The sequence below is a fragment of the Eptesicus fuscus genome, chromosome 3, assembly GCF_027574615.1.
Source record: "Eptesicus fuscus isolate TK198812 chromosome 3, DD_ASM_mEF_20220401, whole genome shotgun sequence".
NCBI lineage: Eukaryota > Metazoa > Chordata > Mammalia > Chiroptera > Vespertilionidae > Eptesicus > Eptesicus fuscus.
The window spans coordinates 47,324,965-47,350,642 of NC_072475.1; the positions used below are offsets into that span (position 1 = coordinate 47,324,965).

The window sequence follows — 25,678 nt, forward strand, 5'->3', positions numbered from 1 at the left end:
CCCTCAGTGGTGTCGGTATAATTAACAGCTGTTGATATAGTAAACATTGGTTTAATTGTTGATGTTTTAATAAATGAAGAACTCTTGTGAATCAGTAAGACAAAGAAGATGCAAGTAATAAAATTACCCAAACAGACACGCACACCCCAACCTTTCAATTTTACAACTAAAAAATATTACAAATTAAAACATATATTGGACTCATTTAAACAATTAACTATGATTTTTTAAAATTATAAAATCCTCTTCTGACCTAAAGAAAAATGAGCTTTATATACATATATTTTAATTTTTTATTGAATTATAATTGGCATATAGTATTCCCCATTGATCCAGGGGGAATATGTTTTAAGAACTCTAGGCCCTCAGTGGATGTCTGAAATCACAGATAGTACTGAACCACATAGGTATGTGTGTTTTTCCTAAACATACATGCCTATAAATTTTAATTTTTAATTAGGCATAATAAGAGATTAAGGATAATATAAACAATAATAACCAATAATAAAATAAAACAATTATAATAATATACTGTAATAAGAGTTTTGTGAATGGCTTTGCAGCTTTTATTAAGTAATCCCTGGACAAAGGAATGACTCATGTCCTGGGCAGGACAGAGCAGGAATACACAATATTTCATCATGCTACTCAGAATAGCACACAATTTAAACTTTATATTTACTTATGGAATTTTCTATTTAATATTTTTGGACTGTGGTTGACTGCATAACTAAAACTGCAGAAAGTAAAACCATGGATATATTTTTGGGAGCACATGATGCAATGATTTGTTATATGTATATATTGCAAAATGATCACTACAATACACCACAGTAAGTCTAGTTGATACCCATCATTACCATAGTTACACCATTTTATTTTTGAGTGTGATGAGAACTTTTATGATCTACTCTATTAGCAACTTTAAAATATGCAAAAAAGTATTATTAACTATGATTGTCATGCTGTACATTCCATTCCATGACTTACTTATTTTATAACTGGAAATTTATACCTTTTGACTCCCTTCACCCATTTCCCCTCCCCTTATTCCCTGCCTCTGGCAACCACCAATCTGTTCTCTGTACCTATGAGCTTGGGGTTTTGTGTTTGTTTGTTTTAGATTTTACATATAAATGAGCTTCATATTTTACTGAGACTTAAATTGCTACATTTCTGGGAGGACCATATGTACAAATTTGGCCATATGTACCAAGAACCTTAAATTTGCAAACTCTTTGACCCAACATTTCCATTTTAGGAGTTTGTACTAAGAAAAGAAATAAGGTTTATGAAAAATTTTTCCTACGTGTATCTTCAGGGCATAGTCGATATAAAAGCGAAGTAAAAAGGAAGCAACATGAATAGGGGCTGAGTTAAATAAATATGACTTATTGTATAATGGATCCCTACTCAGCCACTAATATGCTGTTGTAGGAAATTATTTATGTACTGTACAGTATAGCACAGTGGTGGAAACAGGCTTGAGGTCCGAGAGACCTTTGATCAATGTAGAACTCTTATCACTTACTAACTATGTGATCTTGAGCAAATTTCTTAACCTTTACAAGCTTCAGTGTCCTAATCTGTAAAATGAGGCAAATTATAACACATAGACCATAGGCCTGTGGTAGGTTTGAAATTAGCCAAAGCAGTTAAAGCCAAGTATTTGTCAAACAGTAAGTTATTAATAAGCATTGGCCACCATTGTCAGTATCAGTATCCTTTGAATATGTTAATTGTAAAGAGGAGCTTTTGAAATAATATTTACAGCATAACTCCATTTTTGAAGTAGAAAAATTATATTATTTTATATAATAAAAACCCAGCGACAAAAATGGTGGAACGACCAGAACGAGCAGAGACAAGGGCAATTAGGCAGGCAGACGAGTGGTTAGGGGCAATGAGGCAGGCAGGTGAGTGATTAGGAGTAATCAGGCAGGCAGGCCGAGGCAGTTAGGGGTGATCAGGCAGGCAGGCAAGTGGTTGGGGCAATCAGGCAGGCGAACACTTAAGATCCAGCAGTCCCGGATTGCAAGAGGGATGTCCTACTGCCAGTTTAGGCCTGATCCCATAGCAGATCGGGCCTAAACTGGCAGTCGGACATTCCCTAAAAGGTCTCGGATTGGAGAGGGTGCAGGCCGAGCTGAGGGACTCCCACACCCCCTGCATGAATTTTGTGCACCGGGCCTTTAGTCAATAGATAAATGTAGAAGTCTGAAAGGATATACATCAAAATTTTTTACTTTCTTTTCCTTCTTTTGCTTTTAATGTGTGGTCTACAACATAGTTGGGAAAGTTAAATGTGTCCAAATAATCATTAACCTCAATCCCAATAAATGAACATCTGTCGATACAGTAGTTCTTTGCCTGTTATCACTGTTTTCCTCATTGTCAAGTCACGAAAATCTCACTGTACCATTGTCTCTCAAGACTGTACATCCAGTGGCTGGCAGTGCTAGGCTAATTACCTCCAGGAAGAGAGAGGGAGAGAGATAGAAATATCAATGATGAGAGAGACTCATTGATTGGCTGCCTCCTGCACGCCCCACACTATGGACTGAGGTGCAACCCAGGCATGTGCCCTGACTTGGAATCAAACCCAGGCCCCTTCATTCCATAGGCCAACACTCTATCCACTGAGCCAAACCAGCTAGGGCACAATAAGTACCTTTAAGTTTAAATATCTCTAATGTAAGATTGATGCTTAAATTATTATCCCCTCTACTTGTTTATAACCTTCATGCAAGAAGGTCTATTTTTGACTCATCTTTGAGTTGTAGTTGCATAGTCAATTAACAAAATCATTAATTCTAGGTGAGATGAACTCTAAGAGGTTGCTTTCACGAGTGAAGGAATCTGGAAAGCTATGGCTGGGTTGTTTCAGAGGCTGGAGAAGAAGCCTTGGTCCACAATGTTATGGTTGGTCCAGGTGGAAGAGAGAATTTCACTTTGCATGGACCAGGTCTAGCTGGATGGAGCCTCATGTTACGTAGGTCAGTGCTCCCTGAAGTGAAGCTCTCATTGTTTGATGGGAACAGCTAATAACAGAGGAGAAGTTGCTACCATTCAGTGCTTTCTTGCTTGTTGAATTAAAAAACAAAAACAAGCTAATGACTTATTCTTGCTGATTTTTGTTATCCCTGATGCTCTTAAAGATGTAATTTTAAAAGGTTTAAAATTATTTTTTAATCCTCACCTAAGGACATGTTTTTATCAATTTTAGAGTGATAAAAAGGGAGAAAGACATCCATGTGAGAGAGAAACATCGATTGGTTGCCTCTTGTACACACCCCAACCAGGGATCAAACCACAACCTTTTTTTTTTTCTCTCATTTTAGAGAACATTTATTAAAACTGGGGACAGTAAAACTCTCCACTTTGATATAGAATGGGAGCTCCACACCAGGCTCATGAGGAGTCCCAGACTAGTAGAGCTGAAAGGAAATTTGGGGACCAAGTGGCCCAATACCCTCCTAGATCAGTAAAAAATAAAAATACCCAAAAAGAAAAAAATGACTTACATCTGAACCCAGATTTCCTGACTCCAACTACCTCAAGGCTTTCTCCACCATCTCTAGTTGTCATACACTGAGTGGCCAGATTATTTGGACCACCTGACTTTTGTAGACAAATTAGCCGTACACTGCATCTTATGGAATATGATGGAAGCCAAAGGCCTGTTTGAACACCTTTGCTGTCTGCAGTTACCAAGATAAAACGTCTCCAATTTGCATAGGAACACAAGGATTGGACAGTCAAGCACTGGAAAAAAGTCATGTGGTCCGATGAATCACATTTCCAGTTGCATCATGCAGATGGCAGAGTGAGAATTTCGCGGAAACAGCATGAAAGCATGCACCCCACATGCCTGAGTACAACCCTTCAAGCTGGTGGGGGCAGTGTTATGGTTTGGGGCATGTTTTCCTGGCATGATTTGGGCCCTTTAATTCATGTGGAACAACATCTGAATAGCACAACATACCTAAGTATTGTTGCTGATCAAGTTCATCTTATCATGTTGATGGCATATCCCAATGGAGATGGCTTCTTCCAACAAGACAATACACCATGCCATTGTGCTCGTATTGTGCAGGAGTGGTTTCAAGAACATGAGGGAGACTTTACCTTGCTTAGGTGGCCCCCACAATCAGCAGATCTCAATCCAATTGAGCATTTGTGGGACAAAGTTAAAAGAGCCATCAGGCAGCCGGTTCCACAGCCATCAAATCTCACAGAACTGGACAGTGCTATTCATCAGGCATGGTGTCAGATTCCTTGCATCACCTTTCAACATCTCGTGGAGTCAATGCCAAGAAGAATCGCCGCAGTATTGAAGGCAAAAGGTGGCCCAATGAAGTACTGATGGGGTGGTCATAATAATCTGGCCACTCAGTGTATATTCTATTCCTAATTATGTAAGTTCATCTTAAAAAGATTCAGTAGAGTATTAGCCTTCTCTAGCCTTCCTTTTGCTCCAACCTTTAAAATTATGTTTTGAAATTCTATTATATTTTAGGTACTTTGCTAGGCCCTTAGATTCATTGGCTCCTCTTATTCTTATACTGTCCTGAAGGTAAATATTGCATCCACTACACATTGGAGGAAACTGAGGCTAAGGATTTTTAAATTGCTACCCAACCTCAGGCAGCTGGTGACTTGTGGAATCTGGATCAAAGCCCAGGCCTCTCTGACTCCAATGTTCCTCTACTGTGTCAGTCTTATTCCTGATACAGGAATTGATTACATGAAATGAATCAATCTATGTCTTTACCGTTCCTGTCCATCATCTTGTGGAAGGCTTGGCTTAATTCTTCAAACATGTGTGCCTCTTGAGTTGTAGTGAGTGATCGTGATACATCACCCACAAAGTTGTGTTTAAATCAAAAGGACATATTTCCGGCTCTAATGGAGGAAACTAAATTGCATGGCTTAGCTAGTTCTACTATTTGGCTAAGGTCCCAAATAGGGTTGAAGTTTCACAACTGAAAACAAACAAAAATTAAAGTTTTGCGAAAATTGAAAAATGCATGAAAGGAAAATACATTTCAGACTGAAGCACTGAGGTCAGAAAAATTATTCAAGAGTTTACAGGCATGAAGGATATTTAGGACCATAGGATATGAATTTGCTTGGCCAGGCCTTTCCTCTTTATTACTTCTCAAAAAGAGATGGGCTATATTATGACTTTGGACTTAGCATAATACAAGAGGGAAGAAGGAAAGTATTTTACTCTAGTTAGACCAATGTTTTTTAATCTGGCCTATGCCAAGGTCAGGCTGGTATGGAGTGGCTCCTGTTGACAGTCCCCCCTCACTACCCTTCCCCCTTTAAAACAGGGTCATTGCTACCTCTTCCTTCTCCAATTTCACATCACTTGATGTGAACATTTGTGGAGGAAAGTAGAACTTCTGTCAAATGACTCTGTTCAGTCCATCTGTAACTAAGGGCTTTGTCTTCAGAAGATCTAAACATTGGAAGTACATTGGATGCATCTCTCTAAGACAAATATTTCATCCATCTTTATTCCTTATGTAATTTACATAACAAGTTTGTAACTTCTTGGCCAATATAGCAGTTTCATAACTTCTTGTGATAAAACTTGCTCAAGAGACACTATCTTTCTCCATCTCTCAAAGCTTCATTTGATTTTGTTTCCTGCATGCAGTCTTTGCACATCAGTGGGGAGATAAAAGTCATTGCCCAATAGCCTAACTATCATCTGTGTGTAGGAATAGTCTCCATTTGGTACACATTTTAGTTTTCTTCTGACTCTAATTATTGGAGAATTTCTGAAGGCCAAATTTTGGTATGTTTTTTGTGTGAAACAGAATCTTTTTTTTCCCCTTTGATAATGGGAGCTGGAAAATGAGGAATCAGTGGTGAAAATGTAAGTGCTAAAATAAAAATCTTTACATTTTCAATAGGAGTGGGGGAGAGTGTGTCCCTCAGCCCAGCCTGCACCCTGTCCAATCTGGGACCCCTCAAGGGATGTCCCACTGCCCGTTTAGGCCCGATCTCAGGCAGTCGTACATCCCTCTCACAATCCAGGACTGCTGGCTCCCAACCACTTGCCTGCCTGCCTGCCTGATTGCCCCTAATTGCTTCTGCCTGCCAGCCTGATCACCCCCTAACCACTCCCCTGCCAGCCTGATTGATGTCTAACTGCTCCTCTGCTGGCCCGATTGCCCCTAACTGCTCTCCTTTGCTGGCCTGGTTGCCCCCAACTGCCCTCCCCTGCTGGCCTGGTCACCCCTAACTGCCCTACCTTGCCAGCCTGATCACCCCCTAACCACTCTCCTGCCAGCCTGATTGATACCTAACTGCTCCCCTGCTGGCCCTATTGCCCCTAACTGCCCTCCCCTACAGGCCTGATTCCCCCAACTTCCTTCCCCTGCAGGCCTGGTTCCCTCCAACTGCCCGCCCCTGCCAGCCCAGTCACCCCTAACTGCCCTGCCCTGCAGGCCTGAACGCCCCCAACTGCCCTCCCTTGCAGGACTGATCCCTCCCAACTGCCTTCCCCTGCTGGTCTGATTGCCCACAACTGCCCTCCCCTACTGGCCATCTTGTGGCAGCCATCTTTGACCACATGGGGACGGCCATCTTGTGTGTTGGAGTGACGGTCAATTTGCATATTACTTTTTTATTAGATAGGATATCTATATTTTATTTGTAGGAAAACTAAGGTCATGCTATGTCTTATTTTGTATGTATATACACACATACCATGGATGTATTTCTATTATATTTGTACAATATTAATTGCAATGTCTACATAATATTCTATCTAAACTATACTTAGGTAGTTTAGTTAAAAAACAGTTTTGCTATTTTTAAAGGGGCATTGGCATAAGAGATGCACTTGGATTTTCTACTAGAAGATGAGTTAAAATAATAGCTAGCAATATCACTTATTTTAAATGATCTCTTTATTTCTTATGTTAAAATATACCAATGCATTTCTAATGATGTACTGGTTAATCCCACTTTCTTTATCATTAGACCTAAATCTATAGATAGGTAACATTACCAGTGAGCTAAAGTAGCAATCTTAGAGATACCTATACTGGATATGATGTTGAACTAGCATAAGTAAGATCCCCTCTAAATTGAAGATTCTGTGTTCAGTCACTCCCAACAGATCTCCCAAAGACAGTCACTGGTCTTTGGTGGAAGAATTACAGATGCTCCATGATCAAACATTACTGGCATTTGGAGCCTGACATTGCCTATTTAGGTGGGATCATATTAACTAGAAATAGTATTGGGTAGTATAGACTGGTGCCAGCACATTAAGAAGGAAAGATAGTTAGCAGGGAATGTATTTTGGGGACATATCAAAGATTTCAGTGATTTCTTTAAATACAACAAAGTGTCACAGCTGAAGTTCTTAGATGCAGAGATACTGCCAAACAGTATTAGTCTGGGCTAACCTACTTTTGGTGACACTTATCTCAAAAGAGAAGCTCTAAGGAGTGGTCAGATTTACCCATTCACTTGAATTTCTCCATTCATAGGACATATTATATAAGCCACAGATGTTCTTTCACTGCCTTTATATTGTGAAAGGATACTTGAGAGACAGGAATGACACAGGAAGTGTGTATACAGGTGACTAGGGGAGCATCAAATTCTGGCCCTGTGGGCTACAGTTTCCTCTATCTGTTCCCCTGAGCTAGGCAGAACAATTGCCTCCAGGAAGATTTGACACACCCCTGGCCCAGACACATTTCCTCTCCTCACTGCCACTCCCACATCTTCCCAGTAGTTGTGACTTCATCGAGATAGGAATCAGCCTTCCTAAAAGCTTTGGGCAGTGGCAATTTCCCTTTGGCATCCTTCAAGGACTGCTAAGAACCTCTGCTCCAATATTATTTTATTGCCTGCTCCTTCTTCTATGATAATATACGAATAGTTCTTCTAAAGATGCAGGATCAAAGCACTCCATCATTTACAAAGTACTTTCACAACATTTTCATTTGATCTTCACAAAATATCTAATAGAATAAGCAGAGCAGGCATCAACATGTACATTTTCACAGATAAAGAAGTTGAGAGGTATTATTACACATATGTATGTACACTTAATATATGAAGATGAAATTACTGACCATACTTAATGATGCCTGTTTTGATTGATCTTTCTCTGTTCTACACCATACTTCCTCTGGATTGCTTTATGAGTGAAACTGTACATTTATTGATCAAGACCAACATTATACCTCCCCCAGGAAGCCAGCCTTGAGATACACATTCATAGAACAAGAAAAGATTAATATCACAGGCAGCATTTTTATTTCCTCAGTGTACTTACTATTTATTTTTGTACCGTTATTTAATGCTTTAACAGTAGCTGTAGTGAGTCACACATAAATATATATATACATTTATTCTTATTTTTATACTAGAGGACTGGTGCACGAAATTCATGCACTTAGGGGAGTCCCTCAGCCTGGCCTGTGCCCTCTCCCAGTTCAGGAGCCCTTGGGGGATGTCTGACTGAGGGCTTAGGCCCGCTCCCCTCTAAGGGAGCAGGCCTAAGCCAGCAGTCAGACATCCTTAGTGCTGCTGCGGAGGCGGGAGAAGCTCCTGCCACTGCCACTTCACTCGCCAGCCATGAGCCTGGCTTCTGGATCAGGGCTGGAGAGAGACGCTGGAGGTTGGCCAGCTGAGGAGGGACCACTGGAGGGCTCCAGGGCATGTCTGGCTCATCTCGCTCAGTCCCGATCAGCCAGACCCCAGCAGCAAGCTAACCTACTGGTCAGAGCATTTGCCCCCTGGTGGTCAGTGCATGTCATAGTGAGTGGTTAAAAGGCCTTAGCATATTATGCTTTGATAGTTGAATGGCCAACCAGTCAACTGGACACTTAGCATATTAGGCTTTTATTATGTAGGATTCTGGACTGATTTATGTACCTATGTGCATATATAATTACATTTTCTTAAACACATAAATTTTTTGTTTTGTTCTCTTACTGAAATACGGAAAAAGAAAGGGCCTTTTGTTACAGATGTTATTGTTTCTTATCTGTGTCTCTTATCTAACAACCTTCACAAGCTAATATAAACATTTTTTTAAAGTTTTCATTCTTTGGCAATCTGAACTCTCCATTTTTCTTATATCATCTCAGATGAATTTGAATATCATTCTTAAAACAAAACTGCTTTTATTTCTCCATACTTCTACTCTGGTCTCCATTATTTCATGTGAAATATCCTTTGCCTTGGCTCTCTCTCTGAGTGAAGCTCTCCGGACCTATTTAAATCCTCTAAGCATCTTGTAGAACAGGCTGAATTCCAGGTGTTAACATTCTAACCTACGTGGAGTGGAAATGAATCAAAGTTATGTTAGAATGATATTAGTCCAACACTGTCTCATATTTAATTGTTTTGTCCAATTCAGTATCTTGTTTAGCAATCATTATTTTAGGAGCTCAATGTATAATTCATTGTTAAAACACAAATTGCCCTTTAGTTATGGTGACCTGATGAGAAGTTGGCCTGCTTTTAAGATTCTTGTTTCCCTTTCTGATCTTGTTTCATCCTTTTCAAGTGCCTGCTACTGAATACTGCCCTTTGGTTTCAGGATAAGCCTCTCCACTCTCCCCTTGATTCCTAGACCTGGTATCAGGAAAGGGTCTCATATTTGTTACTTACTCCTCAGGGAAGTGTTAGGCAGAAGTGAGTTTTTCCTTCTTCTGCCCGTCTCCAGTGGTACAGACACCTTCTGTGACATTGGCTGTGACCGAGCTCATTGTGCTGCACAAAGGTTTTAGTATTCTATGGGCATCTGAGAGGACAAATGAGGGCACAGTTCCTTCCCTCACAAAGCTCACAATCTACTCATGGAGATCAATCACAGGCAATGACTAAAGAACTGGTTGAATAAATATCATGGTGCTTGAGAACATAGAAAAATTGCATTTTTAAGTTGCCATCCATATTAGTTTGTGGAAACTGGTGAGTGTGGAGCCTGATTTATAAGAAAGTGTTTCAAATCTCTTGTCAGGTCTGATTCCATCAGACCCTAGGAGAGAGATTCACTCAGCTATATCTCCTTTGCACTTCTGTCATGAGTACTCCATGGAGTGAGTATATTTTTTACCAATCCATTTGTCTAGCTAATATATATAATTAATGCTTTCTATGTGCTATCCTTGGTACTGAGGATACCACAGTAAACATTACACAGTCTCTGTCACCAGATCTTATGTACTAGTGGGGAGAATGTGAAAGGTAAGGCAAGCTAATAAGTAGCTACAATATAGTATGATAAACACTGTCATAAGGATAAGCAAAGTCTACAGGGACAAAGAGTAGGAGCCATTTAATTCACGAGATAAAGTTAGTCAGGGAAGCCTGAAGCTTTTTTCTAAATTGTGAGCAGTGCGAGTTACCAGGTAAAGGAAATAAGAAGGGGCTTGGTGAATTTTGGGGACTACAGGTAGAGTAGTATTGCTGAAGCATAGATGAGAGAAGAAGAGGGAGGGAAGAGAAGGTGAGACATGAACCTTTATAGGTCAGTAGGACTTCAAACCATGAAGGTCTTGCCTGCCATGCTCAGGAGTTCAGATTTTATTTAGAGTGCAATGAGGATTTATTGAAGTTTAAGTGATCAGTGACACAATTCAATTTGTATTTTAGGAAGATTAGTGTTTCTGCGATGTGCTGAATATATTAAAGAGAGACCAGTTAGAAGGTCTTTATAATAATCCTCAAGACATCTGTTAAGGCTGTGGCAATAAGAGTGGAGCAAAGTAGAGACTCTAGTAGATATTAAGGACTTAAGAGTTATAGGATTAGGTGCCTAATTTGATAGTATTGGGCAAGAAGAGGGAATCAGGCCTGGGAACCAAATAGCTGTGGTCTCATTTACTGAGATTGGAATAAACAAGAGGAGCAAGTTTGGGCGGGGGGCGGACGGTGGTAGTAAGAAGATGGTAAGTTCATCATTGGATATGATGAGCTGGAAATAAATTATGTTAAACTAAGATGGCATGTCTAGCAGACAGTTGAGTAGGTGAATCTGTGGCTTGGGAGAGGGATCTGGGGGTGGCTGGGTTAGGTCAATGGAGGATAAAGTAGACTTATGTAATACTTTAAACAATAAAGAATTTAAATTAAAAAAAAACACATCAGTATATGAGAAATTGAGAGCCTCTGTGAGGAAACTATAAGCCATGAACATGGAAGTAGAAACAGAATCTGTAACTCCAAGGAAAATAAGGAAATGAGAATTTCAAGAAGGATAATGTCAGCAATCAGCAGTGCCAAAAAGATCAAGGAAGAAAAGAGTGAAAAGTGTCTATTAGATTCAGTCATGAGAGCTTTTTTGATATTTCAAAGATATGTTGATACTAAAAATAATATTTCTTTGGATTAAGGTGTGAGAGTTAAAAGTAAATTGAGACAGCAAGGGTGGACCCTTTTTTGAGAAGCTTGGTCATGAAAAACAAGATATCCAATCATCCATCCCCTTGTGCTTTCTAAAATCAAATGGAATAAATGTGCCCTTTTCCTTATGGAAATTTTAAATATCTGAAAAGAGTGATCAGTGTTCTCCACATTTTCTCTCTTCAACTGAATTTCTCCAGTTTTCTGTACTGTTCCTCTTGTGACACAGTTGGCAGTCACTCACCATCCAAGTGATGACCTCTTTAGAAGAGCACAGTCATCTCACAGGCCCCAAGTCAAAAAGACCAGTCAAATAATGGAAAGAAAAGAGGGGGGTGGGATTTGAAAAGCATCTGTTGATACCATGATACAGAGGGAAGGTGATTGTTTGTGTGAGCTTCAGAGCTGTGTCTTTGGGACAGCTTCTGAGAGCCTGGCTTTATGGAGACAAGAGAGAGGTAACCTCAGACTCCAGTAGAAAGAAGTCCCCATGAAGAGCTGGTTTCTTTTGGTTCATAGGCCAGCTAAGCCTTCCTAGGACTTTGGGGCAACAAGAAACAGAAGAAAGAGAAGCCTAAAACACTGGCACTTCCTTTGACTTGCTTTGTGACCTGAGGTAAGTCTAAGTCATTTCCCTGCACCCATCTGAACATCTGGTTTCTTATTTGTAAAGTGAGGGTGTTGCGTTAGATGATATCCAAAATGCCTGGCAGAACTCGCAGATCCTATCATGTGAAACCAACTGAACATTCACTTTGAGAAAAATAATCTTGTCAGGGTGCCAGTAACATATTTCTGGACCTATGTGATCATTACATGGGCGTGCTTATTTTATACTTCATTGGTCTACACATTTATAATTTTTGAGTATATGTCATACTTCAATAAAATGTTTATAATAAAAATTCCATTAAAATAATAAAGGATATAGTTTTATTTTAATTTTCTGAGGGGGGATGGGGAATGCTGTTGTCAGCATTTGGAAGTCTTCCCCTGAATGTCATGAAATCTGTACGTGAGAGTCACAGTTGGTGCAGCAGGAAACCCAGGCTCTGGTGTGACTTCCTTAAACAAAGCTCCCAGCAGGAACTTCTGGTTGTGGAGTGTATGAAAGTGTTCCTGCCCAGCACCAGGAGTAATGCTCAGTAGGTAGGCAGTAATCCCTGCTGGACAGAATCCACACACTCCCCTGGGCTGTCCCAATACCCGGGAAAGGGGCTTGTTCTAATGCCTCACCATTGTCACCATCTGGTTTAGCAGATTCAAACTCAAGGATCTGTTTATCTCAGAGAGAGAAGAAAGGTGAGAGCTGCAGTAAGGATTGTTGGCCTGAGTTGATTCTTTGATTTCTCTGTTCTTTTTTTTTTCACTTGTACATGGAAAAAATATTTGAGGGCTTATAGCCCCCCCGCCCCCCACTCCAAAGTACTTCTTCAGGACTAACCTCTTTATCCTGGGCAGTTCCTTGCATGTTGCCCCTTCCTTCCTTCCTTCCTTCCTTCCTTCCTTCCTTCCTTCCTTCCTTCCTTCCTTCCTTCCTTCTCTCTCTCTTTCTTCTTTCTCTCTCTTCCTTTCCCTTCCTTCTTCCTTCCTTCCTTCCTTCCTTCCTTCCTTCCTTCCTTCCTTCCTTCTTCCTTCTTCCTTCCTTCCTTCCTTCCTTCATTCCTTTCTTCCTTCCTTCCTTCTCTCTCTCTTTCTTTCTTTCTTTCTTTCTTTCTTTTTTTCTTTCTTTCTTCCTTTCTTCTCTCTTCCTTTTCCTTCCTTCCTTCCTTCCTTCCTTCCTTCCTTCCTTCCTTCCTTCCTTCCTTCCTTCCTTCCTTCCTTCCTTCCTTCCTTCCTTCCTTCCTTCCTTCCTTCCTTCCTTCCTTCCCTCTTTCCTTTCATTCTGTCTTTTGGAAGGTAGTGGAGAGGATGGTGATTTAACCTCATTATTGTCTTCCCTCAAATGCCACCACTTTTCTGTTTCCTCCCTGCCAATTTGCTACTGCCTGAGATAAGTCACTGCATGGATGCAGCCTTACAGGTTGGCTTCTTTCTACTTTTAAATACATCTCCAGCCAGAGCTCCCCTGACTCACACATCCTGGTACAAGTTCACATTAATAGCTACCTCCAGGGTTTATCTTTGAGGGGGAACTCCATTAATTTGGGAAGTTTAAGGAGAGAACCTGTGAGACCTGAATATATGAGTAAAATTATATATTATTTAAAATAATAACCACAGACACAAGGAAAAAAGAAATTATTACCTTGGAAAGAGAGAAGCAGATGGATGGTGCCAAGCTGGACTACACACAGTGTGACTCACCTCTCCATGACATTTCTAAATCATTAATGAAGTTGTTGATCTCAGGACATTCTTGAGGCAAGTGGAACCTGTACAGTGTGAGCCCATACTCTGCATCGGAGAGAACTGTCCCAGCAGGGAAGGAGGTGTGACTGAAGGGAATACAGTGGAGGTGAGAGTAGGATTTCAGACTTTCACTGTGTTGGATAGTGATAGTTTTGAGCAAGTGTTACCAAGTCTTCAAGGGATGGAGGCTGGAGTTGGGCAGGGGGCATCTCAGTTATGCACACCATATTACCTGCTATCTTTTGAACACACCCTCCTCTTCACATTTCACACCTTTGTCTGGAATGTCCTTGCCCATCCTCTAATATGCAGTCAGATCTGAGGTGCCTTTATTCACACCTCTACCTCTCCACACTCTCAGTGCCCTCTCTCCAGCCTGTTATTCCCATCTCCTGTTTCCACCGTGTTTTGTGCACGTTCTCCTGCTATGTCTCCATCACGTAAGCCTGTAATTATCTGCTCATGTTTCCATCACCTTCACTAGACTTTGCACTTGAATAAATGAAAGATTGTGGCATGTGTTTCTGTGTGTGTCTGTGTGAGGGTATGTGTGGGTGTGTACAGAAGATGTTTCCCTTCATTTCTCACACAGAGCTTCATTACTCAGTCCACAAACTTTTACTGAGCACTCATGTCTGAGGAATGAGGTAATGTGCAAATAAGAGTGGGTCAGCCATAAGCCTTGGCCTTCAGATCTCAGACTTAACAGAGACAGCAGGACATCCATTCATCTGTTCGAGAACTTGTACTGAGTGCCTACTCTGTACCAGGCCCATGCCAAGTACTGGCTAAAGATAAATACAGCACAGTTTCTGCTCTGGAGTTGCTCATGGCCTGGGAGTAAAGATAGGGAAATAAACACAGAACAATGTGACAGAACTACAGGAGTCATGGACTCAAGTGCTACCATAGTTCCTACAGGGTGAGCAGTGGAATTGTGCTTGGAAATGTGTAAGAGAATTAATCTCCAGGAGTCACAAGATTTCTGTAGTCTCACAAGGTACTCTAGTTAATATTCTTATTTTTATTAACTAGAGGCCCGGTGCATGAAATGTGTGCACTCGGGGGGATTCCCTCAGCCTGACCTGTACCCTCTTGCAGTCTGGGAGCCCTTGAGAGATGCCTGGGGAGAAGCAGGCTTAAGCCATCAGTCAGACATCCTTAGTGCTGACACGGAGACGGGAGAGGCTCCCACCACTGCTGCTGCACTCACCAGCTGTAAGCCTAGTTCAGGGCTACTGGCTGAGCGGTGCTCCCCCTATGGGAGCACACTGACCACCAGGGGGCAGCTTCTGCATTCTGCTGTTTGGTCAATTTGCATATTAGCCTTTTATTATATAGGATTATTTTTCATATACATTTTCATGAAACTACTCTAAAAATTAACATCTTGTGTGAGGAGCTCAGCTAATCTCTAATTTTTTTCCCTTTTTCAATGCCAGAATAGTTACTGAGGCTCTAGCATCTCTCTGGCCCTGGCCTCACCTGCGTGAGGTGCTCACTGCTCTGCTATTGATGTCCCTAGCAGTTCTCATCAAGGTGGATAAGCATTTATGTTAGCAAAAGTCAGAAGCCAAATGTCCCAGAATCTTAGTGATAGGTGCTCAAATTTGTGACTACCATTATAAATCTCCTCCTCTGACCCCACAGAATTTTAATCACAAGGGAGCCACTTTTTGTCAATTGGGGCCGCTTAATGAAGATAAGATGAGGGAACCCATATATGAACAACCTCTATAGGCTTAGATCTAGAATATTCTGGGCACTGAAGAAAAAATAAACATTTTTGGAATGCTCTGGCTGGTGTGGTTTAGTTGGTTGGGTGCCTTCTCCTACACCTTTTGGTAAGGGTATGGGCCATGGAGGAGGTAGCCAATCAATGTTGTGCCTTCACATGGATGTTTCTCTTTCTCTCTCCCTCTCCCTTCCTCTTTCTCTAAAAATCAATAAAACTATTTTTTTTTAAATCTTATGGAGTGAGGATTGAGTTGGAAGGAAACTTAGGAATAATTTAGTCCAACAGTTTTCAAACGTTAATACATTTCACCCTCACCCCCCATGAAAGCTTCAGAAGATGTCCAGAAACAGATAAATGGATCTCTATTAATTAAAAAGGGTTAGTCATTCCTAGGAGTATAATTTGCTAACTGTAAAGTCTGGCTTCTCATTTTGTAGATTCGGAACCTGAGGTGCCGAGAGGGGAGGCCATTGCCCAGGGTGACCCAGTGAGTGAGGGAGAGAGTGGAGATCCACATTTATTTATCCTGGTCCTGTATTCTCCCCCACTCCCTGCTGAGTGAAAGCACTTATAGCAGACCTGAGGGTCCTGCATGGCAGGGGAGAAGCTGGAAGCAAAGAGACTATCCATCAATTCCACTTTCCCCTGGACACAGAGCAGCCCTGCCAGCTTGTTATCACTAATGTACAAAATGTGAAATGGTGATGAATTGTTTGCCAATTTTCTTATCTGAGCTGGCACAGAGGAGGGCTTGTTGGAGAGTTTCAAGGCGTTAGAGTATTGTTGTTTATCCACTGCACATCCCGTAACTGTTCGCACAGAGACTCGGGAAAGGCTGCACACATAAATTCACATAAATTACCTTTACAAAATGTCAAAATTAAAAGTGGATTTTTATTTTGGGGATATGCCTGGAGAATGTTAACCCCTTCAGGTGGATGGAGATGTCATCATCTGAAAAACACAGTTGCCAGCTTTGAATATAACACAAACCACGGGAATTAACTCCCACACTCCCTCCCCCCCGCCCAGCACTGCCCCACCTGCAAGAAGGTAGCAGTTCTTGTTAACAAACCATAGACTTTCCTAAGCTCCTAGTCTGCCCACAAGTGTTTCTCTGGAGACAATATTTTTAATCCTGCAGTAACCATAACTTCTTATTATCTTTAATTAAATTTTAAGTGGCTAAACTGAGAGTTCAAGGGAGACACATAACCCATCTGGGCCTCAATTTCTTCATTTATACAATGTGGAAGTTAGAATATATGAGTGTTTTCTAACTAGAAATTTTGTCTTCCTAAGGAGCCAGATAGGTAGTAATGAGGACCCTGAAGGAGTTTTTAATACTCTAAAAGCTCTGTGCCAGTCACAGACCCCACAACAGGATTGCAGAGGTTTAAAACAATTTCATGGAGACTTATGGAGACATCAGGAGACAAACTTGGCAAGTGAAGAAAGCAAAGGAGAGCCTAGCTGTGCAAGGTTGCCAGGGAGGCAGACAGAGCAAGAATCCAAGAAGGACTTCTTAAAGCTAGATGGGAAAGGAGGAAGCAGTGCTGAAGAAATGAAGAATGGCATGGCCCTTGAGAAGAGGTTCATCATGAAATAGCCCTGAGTTTCACCAGTGTCTCTGCTTAATGTCAATCCTGTTTTCTTGTTCAAAACTATGAAACTTTTTGTTATGTCCAAACTGTTCTTTATTTTTTACTCCTGGGAGAGGGAAAAAAAACATCCCCTACCTCCCCCTTTCTTTGCCCCTGGCTGGAATTGTGGCCACTTAGTGAAGCCAGCTACTCCTTTTAAGCTCATTAGATCTCAAGGTTGTTATTTATCCACCTGGGGATCAATTACGCTGGATCTCTTTTTTATTTTTAAGAAAGCAAAGTTTCTATTGAGAAATCAGCTGACAGTCTCATGTAAGCTACCTTGTAGGTAATAGTTTTTCTCTTGCAACTTTTAAGATTCTCTCTTTGTCTTTAACCTTTGCCATTTTAATTATGATGTGTATTAGTGGGGCCTCTTGTTTGGGACTCTACATTTCCTGGACTTAGGCATCTTTATCCTTCAGTAAGTATTTATTCATACAGGTTCGCAATCCCTTCATATAGGTTCTCAATCCCTTGCATTATTTCTTCTCTTTCTGGTACCCCTATGATGTAGATGTTGTTATGCTTCAAGTTGTCCTGAAGGTCCTTTAAACTGTCCTCCTCATTTTTAAAGTTATATTTTCTTTCTGCTGCTCTGGTTGTTTGTTTGTTTTTTTCTACTTTGTCTTCCAAATAGCTGATTTGATCCTCTGCTTCATCCAATCTTCCAGTCTATTCTTCATTTCAGATATTGTATTCTTATTTATGACTCTTTTTAATGCTTTCTATGTCCTTTTTCATGCTATTGAGCATCCTTATAACCACTACTTTGAACTCTATATCTGATAAATTGCTTGCCTCCATTTCACTTAGCACTTTTGGGGGGATATTTCTTTCCTGTTCTTTCATTTGGGGTATGTTTCTTTGTCTCTCCATTTTGTTCACCTCTTTGTGTTTGTTTCTATGTGTTAGATAGATCTGCTATGACTATCAGTCTTTGTAGGGTGGCCTATGTAGAAGGTCACCTGTGATGCAGTGGTGCAATCTCCTTGGTCACCTGATCTGGATGCTCCTGGAATGTCCCTTGTGTGGGTTATGTGGACCCTCCTATGGTATTTGAGTCTTGATTGCTATTGGCTTATTGGTATCTGGGATTGACCAGTTTGACTCACTTTGAGGTTCAACCCTAATCATGGCATGTGAGCTGCTGTGCAGGTGCTGACTACACAAAACAAAATTTGCCTTATGAGGGGTTGGTGCCTTCTGAGATCTTCCTTTGGCTATGCTTGCTTGTGAAGCTTGTTGGATCCTGCTCTGATGTTGTCTGAAGTTGGCCACTAGTTGTGTTGGTTCTGGGTCTCTTGGGAGGGACTATGGTGCAGGCCAATGTCAGACACTGCCAGTGACTGGTCTTGGGAAACTTGTTTGAAGCTACAAGTGATCCACAGTTTGTGGTTGCCTTGGCTAGGCCTGGATGTGTTAGGGAAATACCAAGCTCTGCACCAAGGCCCATTTTTACCAGTACCAGAACCAGGGCAGGTTGGCAAAAGTTCCAAAACACCCAAGATCCACCTGTCTTCCTCCATCTGCTGGCTGCCTATTAGGCTCAGTCACTGGAAGAGCCAGTGGGACTTGAGTTTCATGAGGTAGGTTCACAGTGAGTCACCAAATAGAAGTGAGTGGCTGACCCATTAGTGGGAGGTTTTGGTCTGGTTTCAGAGAAGGTGGGGTTTGTGGTCCCTACCCCAGAGCTACACCACTCAGTCTGTCCTGGATTTTGCACAGCCCTTGGGAGGGTGGAGCCAGTAGGAGTCAGGTGGGTGGGGCCTCTGGAGACTGGAGGGTTGGTCTGCCAGGAAGCCTGGAGGGTGTTTCTATTGGATCTCCCATAAGAAGGAAGCACTAGTCAGGTTCTTAGGAAAGGAGGGGAATGGTCCCCACCTGAAAACCACTAAACTCAGGGAGACACCTCCTCAGTCTGCCCTAATCTCTACACTCTGGCCAAGGCAACTGACTCCTCAGCAGGGTGTAAGCTCCACAAGGTAGGGTGAGAGGTAGTCCAGATAGTGGGTCTATTGTATTCTCATAGGCTAATGCCACACAGAGGGGAGTGCTCCACTCAGGAAAAATGGCATCTGTTGTATGGAAGAATGATTCAGCACAGGGATCCTAGCAGCTGTCCCCCAAGCTCCCTCCCCAGAGCCACAAGCACCAGACTCTTCACAGGACTCTAGTCCTCTCCACCTTCCCTCTGCCAGAGTCCAGGGTGGGTGACTGCAAACAAAATCTTGTGCATTGACTTTTTAAGACGGGTCTCTAGCAGACATCTATCTCTCCCTGATGGACCAAAACCCTGCTGCTTTTCACAACCAGATGTTATGTGGGCAAATTTTCCTGGTTCTGGTGCTCTGGGCTGGGGAGCCCAGCTTGGGGTTTAAGCCCCCCACTTCTCAGGGGGAACCCCCTGCAGCTGAGTTATACCCTGAGAACCTCAGCCACAATGAGAGTGAGCCCAGCCCTTTTTGTGTCTCTGCCCTTCCTACAATCTCAATTTGGCTTCTTCTGTAAATCCTTGCTTATAAGACTTCTCTTCAGCTGGTCTTCAGTTGGTGATTCAGGATGATTGCACTATAATCTAGTTGTAATTTCAGTTTGGTCCTGAAAGGAGGTGAGTGTAGCTTCTACCTAATCTGCTGCCATCTTGGATTATCCCACTCACATTATTTTAAGTATTTGCACAATATCGATTAGATAGAATTAGAAATGTCTTGGCCATTAGGTATTAACTGGTCTTCAATTTTTTATTAACACATATAATAAGCAATATTGTAGTCTTTTCCTTTTTTAGGATAATTTTCATTACATTAATTCCCTGGAATGAGAAAATAAGGTAAAAAAGTATGAACATAATTATCTTTCTAAGCTTTGACCCTTTGCTTCTGTTAGAAATTGTACTCTCTTTAGCACTAACTGCTAGGGTAAATTTACTGGGCAATCTTAGAGAACAATGATTTTCAATTGTAAATGACTCTAGATAGGTCTGTTGTGAGGCATACTAGTAATTATTCACATAAAGCAGTAGAAACATTTGGATTTGTCTGGATTTGTTACCAGTATTAATATGCTTTTAGTACTTGAATGTATATGATCTATTTACATAGCAGTAGAAGGGCACATATTATTGAATTGGGAATAAACATTATCTGGGCAGGTGGTGATGAAGAATGGAGTGGGCTGCTTAGATGCATGTTGCTCCTCTGCTATGGGGGAAGTTGTTGAAGAAGTTACATGTCCTTACAAAGATGTCCCCATGGCTGGAAGAGAGCTGGAATCATTTTGAATTGAGGTGGTTGGGTTCAACTTTCCCATTAGTCATGGCTATTCGAATTTAACTAAAGCTCAGTTTCCTTCTTTCCTGGATCTCAAACTTCTCAGTCTCCAAAGTGCTCTGCTTCTCTTCAAGTGTTTCCAGAGGAGACAGCCTGAGGGAGAGGAAGTGGTGCTAATTAAATCCTCCCTCTGTTTTCCAGGCACAGGAGTCTTGAGCAGATGTCTGTTGTTAGGAGCTTGTTCACAGAGTGCAGCAAATACAGAAGCAGGCTTTCCTTCCCCAAAGGCACAAACTTTCCTTCACAGGGAACTCTAGAAATGCACTTCCTTCCAACACCTACTCTGGCAGAGGTGGCAGACCCGCATGATAGAGCCTGTAACTGCCAGGGAGGCCAATGTCTCACTGATTCTCTCTCTCTCTCTCTCTCTCTCTCTCTCTCTCTCTCTCTCTCTCTCTTTCTCACACACACACATACACACATGCACACTAACTTTTTTTTCTGCTTCTTCCTGTGTGTTTTGTATTTCCCAAAAGCCAATCTCTCTTTGCCTTTTGTATACCCCACTTTTAAAAAAATTACCTGAAAATCCAGCAAATCCCCTCCTGATGTAAAATAGTGTGTATCATGGTGGGTATGCTGAAATCAAAGCATGTTTGGGAGTCCTGGGTGGGAGTGTAAGCGCTGCCACAATTTTACAAGTGTTTCTGAAATAATCCAACTCTGTGCTTTTCACATGGAGATGAAATCATCCTCCAATGCTTGCTGGGTGGATCAGGTGAAATAACCTGTAATGTGATCTGCAGAGGGCTTTTCATTCATGAGTTCTGTGTTTTCTCCTACATTCAAACCCTCTCAGGATGACTCTATGTCCATATTTGCCTGAGACAATCCCAGTTACTTCCATCATCCTGGCATAATTATTTATAGCACACTTTCACCTTCAAAAGTGTCCAGGTTTAGGCAACAAATGATATGTTCATAGTATTTTTACCTCTATTGAATACTCTAATTAATCCCTCTTTCAAGAAGGTAAAGTTGCTGGGAATAGGGGCTGTTTCTCACTTACTGGCATTTCACAAGAACTGAAGAAAATAAGTTTGTCTGACTAAGAACACTGTGGCAGCCCTGAGAATAAGATGGCACTTCTGGTTATATGGTGAAGCAGAGTGTGAGACCCTCCTTCCATATGGCACTGGTAGTGTGCTTACTATATGGATGACTGTGTGGCCTCAGACTGAAAATGGAGACCTTATTTAGGGGCACTTATTACTAGGTTAGCATGTGCCTTTTGTTTTGTGTTGTGTTGTTTTTTTTTTTATTTACAAAATAGAAATAAATTTATTGTGTTTTTATTTATATAAGACCATATACAGGGGTGGGCAAAAGTAGCTTTACAGTTTATTTTTGTATTTTTATCTATTAACTAGAGGCCTGGTGCACAAAATTTGTGCACTGGGGTGGGGAGGGTGTCCCTCAGCTCAGCCCAGCCTGCACCCTCTCCAATCTGGGACCCCTCGGGGGATGTCCGACTGTCCCAAAGGGATCGGGCCTAAATTGGCAGTCGGACATCCCTCTCACAATCCAGGACTGCTGGCTCCCAAACACTTGCCTGTCAGCCTGCCTGATTACCCTAACCACTTTTGCCTGCCAGCCTGATCACCCCTTAACCACTCCCCTGCCAACCTGATTGATGCCTAACTGCTCCCCTCTGCCAGCCCAATAGCTCCCAACTGCCCTCCCCTGCTGGACTGGTGGCCCCTAACTGCCCTCCCTTGCTGGCCTGGTTGCCCCCAACTACACTCCCCTGCAGGCCCGGTAGCCCCTAACTGCCCTCCCCTGTTAGCTTGGTCACCCCTAACTGCCCTCCCCTGCCAGCCTGGTCGCCCCTAACTGCCCTCTCCTGCCAACCTGGTCACCCCTAACTGCCCTCCCATGTCGGCCAGGTCTCCCTTACTGCCCTACCCTGCCAACCTGGTCTCCCCGCCAACTGCCCTTCCCTGCAGGCCTGGTTGCCCCTAACTGCCCTCCCCTGCCAACCTGGTTGACCCTAACTGCCATCCCCTGCAGGCCTGGTCCCCCCCACAACTGCTCACCCCTGCTGTCCTTGTCACTGCTAACTGCCCTCCCCTGCTGGCCTGGTCACCTACAACTGCCCTCCCCTGCCAGCCATCTTGTGGTGGCCATCTTGGACCACATGGGGGCGGTCATCTTGTGTGAGGGCATGGCAGTCAATTTGCATATTACCTCTTTATTATCTAAGATTGTTATATTATTTATCTGTATTATTTGCCTTTTTAATATGAACAACTATAAACCTGCTTTTGCCCATTCCTGTAAAATCATTTTAAGTACCTAGAGACTTCTCAAAACAAAAAAATAAAAATTATTTAAAGCCTTATCATCCAGAGATAATCATTATTAATGTTTAATTTTTACATCTTTTTAGACTTTTTCCAGCCCCTCTCATACAATACATGCCTATACACAAGCCCAAGTATTCTTTTATGCTTATTCATAATATTTTATAACCTACTTTTTGCATTTACAATATATTTTGAACATCTTCCCACAATAAAAATATACACTTACACTTTCAGTGACTACATTATATTTCACTGCATGTTATAACCCTCCAGGATATCTTATTTAGCAAATTTCCAACAGATAGTACTTAGTTTCTTTTTGGTATTAGATAAAATGTTGTGTGAGTATATGATGTTGCTATTATATCCAATGTTTTGCTGCTAGACCTAAAGTTGTATATTTGTCTACTATTAGACATAATAGATATTGTGATGAACCTTCTATATTTATGACTTTGAGCATTTATCTAAATTATTTTCTTAGGACTCATTTTTAGAATTGCAATGTTTCAGCTGAAAAATGTGCTCAGTTTTAAGTGCTTGTGTGCCTTATTGCTACCCAAAAGTCACAAAAGAAGTTGCATTATCCTTGCTTTTAACTCTTAAATAAGCTTGCAGGCTGGTGGATTGTTTGGTAGAAATGCTATGAAATCTTGAACAAAAATGTTTGATAATTATTTCACACAGCTCTTCCCTTATTCAGCTGCCTGTATGGGGGGGGGGGGAGGGATTAAAGATAAAAAACAAAAGTACTTGCAACCTCCATTTCCTTCTTTAAAAAAATTTTTTTATTGATATCAGAGAGGAAGGGAGAGGGAGAGAGAGATGGGAACATCAATGATGAGCGCAAATAATTGATTGGCTGCCTCCTGTACATCCCACACTGGGGATTGAGCCCACAACCCAGGCATGTGCCCTGATTGGGAATCGAGCCAAGACCTTCTGGTTCACAGGTTGAAACTCAACTGCTGAGCCACACTACCTGGGCACAACCTCCATTTCTCTGTCCAAAGAATAGCCCTCCAGGATTGTGGAGTCTTAGTCTTTGAATTTTATTGATCAATGCCTCTGTTTAGTTAATGTGTGTATGGGTGGAGGTAGGGAAGTGGGAATTGTCAGTTTCAGGAACATCATATGCTCATGTACCTAGGTGACTTGTTTTTTTATTGACAAGATTGTTTTTTCCTTTATTTTAAACTAAAGAAATGTCAACGATTGGGAATTTTGAAGGATTTCAACCCGTGTCTCTGAAACAAGAGGGAGATGACCAACCCTCAGAGACTGATCGACTGTCCATGGAGGAGGGAGATCCAGGCAAGGACCCAGTACCAAAGCAGATTTCAAAGCAGCCAAGTGTCACCGAATCAACACTCTACCCCAATCCTTATCATGGGGCTAATGTCTCCCGGAAGTACTTCGTTACACGGGTAAAGTCATTGGTACTCTTAAATGCTACATAAGACTTCTTTAAAAAATCCTAATGTCTTTCTGTATACCACGTATTTTACCAAGTGTTTTCACATTTGTTATCTCATCTAAAAAATGTAAAAGAGCCCAGCTGGCATGGCTCAGTGGTTGAGCATCAATCTATGAACCAAGAGGTCATGGGGTTTGATTCCCAGTCAGGGCACATGCCCAGGTTGCAGGCTTGATCCCCAGTAAGGGGTGTGCAAGAGGCAGCCAATCAGTTGATGTTTCTATCATTCTCTCCCTCTCACTCCCTCTCTAAAATCAATAAAAATATATTAAAAATAAATAAATAAAATAAAATTGTGAAGGAAATATCTTTTGTTTTTTAGACTTTGCCAAGTAACTTTATTGTAATAGTTATTACAACACCTCAATAGCATTCATTCTTTTCCTTTTAATTCACAGATGGCTCGTTGTTCACTCTGTTACCATCCTCAAATCACTGGTACCTATTTTATGATGTTTGAGAAGGAGATATCTTAATCCCCATTTTTCAGATGAAGGATCTGAATTCCAGATAAATTAAGAGAGTTTATTTTTGATCAACAGGTAGGACTAAGGAGAAGCAGGTCCTCCATTCTCCATGGATCTTTGCCTCCTCAGTCTTGTGTTTAGGACTGCATGTTATAACATATCATAACATGAATTCAAGGAATTAATGACCTCAAGGAATTAATTAACCTGACGTCAGGGAATTAATGTCCTATGGAGAGAGAACCAGAGCAGCTAGAATTTAAAGCTGTGAGCCCAGAGTGGATATTTGTTATATTCTGTAAACATGGGTGGCAGAGTGGAAAGGCATGGTGAGAATATTGTGAAATTCAAGTGTCTACACAGAGGTGCTGGTATTATAGTGTGGGAGCAGGAACTTTTAAATCTTAACCCTATCGCTGCAGTCTGGAGCTGAGCTCTCATTCCTATGCATTGGAGTTGGGAAAGTAAATGGATGGGTGGGTAATGAGGATGGAGTTTGTATACACAGGTGATAAAAATGATATTTTAAACTCCTAGCATTTGAATCAATAGAGACTATGTCATTGATTTCTAGCACTCATCTCTGTCTTGAACTCTCCTTCCTACTTAGAGATCTTTTCCATTTTTTTTAACATGCTTGTCAACACAGTCCTAGATAGCTCATAGGCTACAACAACTGGTGGCAAAAGAGACCATCTCATTTTTTAAGTGTACACTGAGACTCTCATCAGCTTGGATAACCTTTTCCTCCTATGGTAGTTCATCTGCTATTATTGCTCAGCCATGTCTAAAAAAAAGGCCTCAAGGCTAACAAAAGTACTCCTCAAGACTAATAACTGGAGGTATATTATGATAATCACTTTATTGTGGAGATATATTCAAAGGCAACTTCTTATGAAAGAAACAATACTTGACCCACTTGAGGAAAGATATTTTTAAGCTCCCTGTAGGACTCTATATTTGCAGATA

General features: G+C 41.5%; 1 protein-coding gene across 6 annotated transcripts in view; it reads left to right on the top strand.

The window, feature by feature from the left end:
• Positions 1-25,678, top strand: part of TPRG1 (tumor protein p63 regulated 1) — a 135,591-nt gene that overhangs the window by 19,200 nt on the left and 90,713 nt on the right. For 5 of the 6 annotated variants that reach the window (XM_054713825.1, XM_054713824.1, XM_054713828.1 and 2 more), the window contains one exon: positions 23,969-24,192. In XM_054713825.1, the coding sequence (XP_054569800.1) occupies positions 23,971-24,192 (222 nt within the window). In that variant the 5' untranslated portion in view covers positions 23,969-23,970. Of the gene's footprint in view, positions 1-11,913; positions 12,011-23,968; positions 24,193-25,678 lie in introns of all 6 variants that reach the window. The other variant, XM_054713827.1, reaches the window with a different exon arrangement.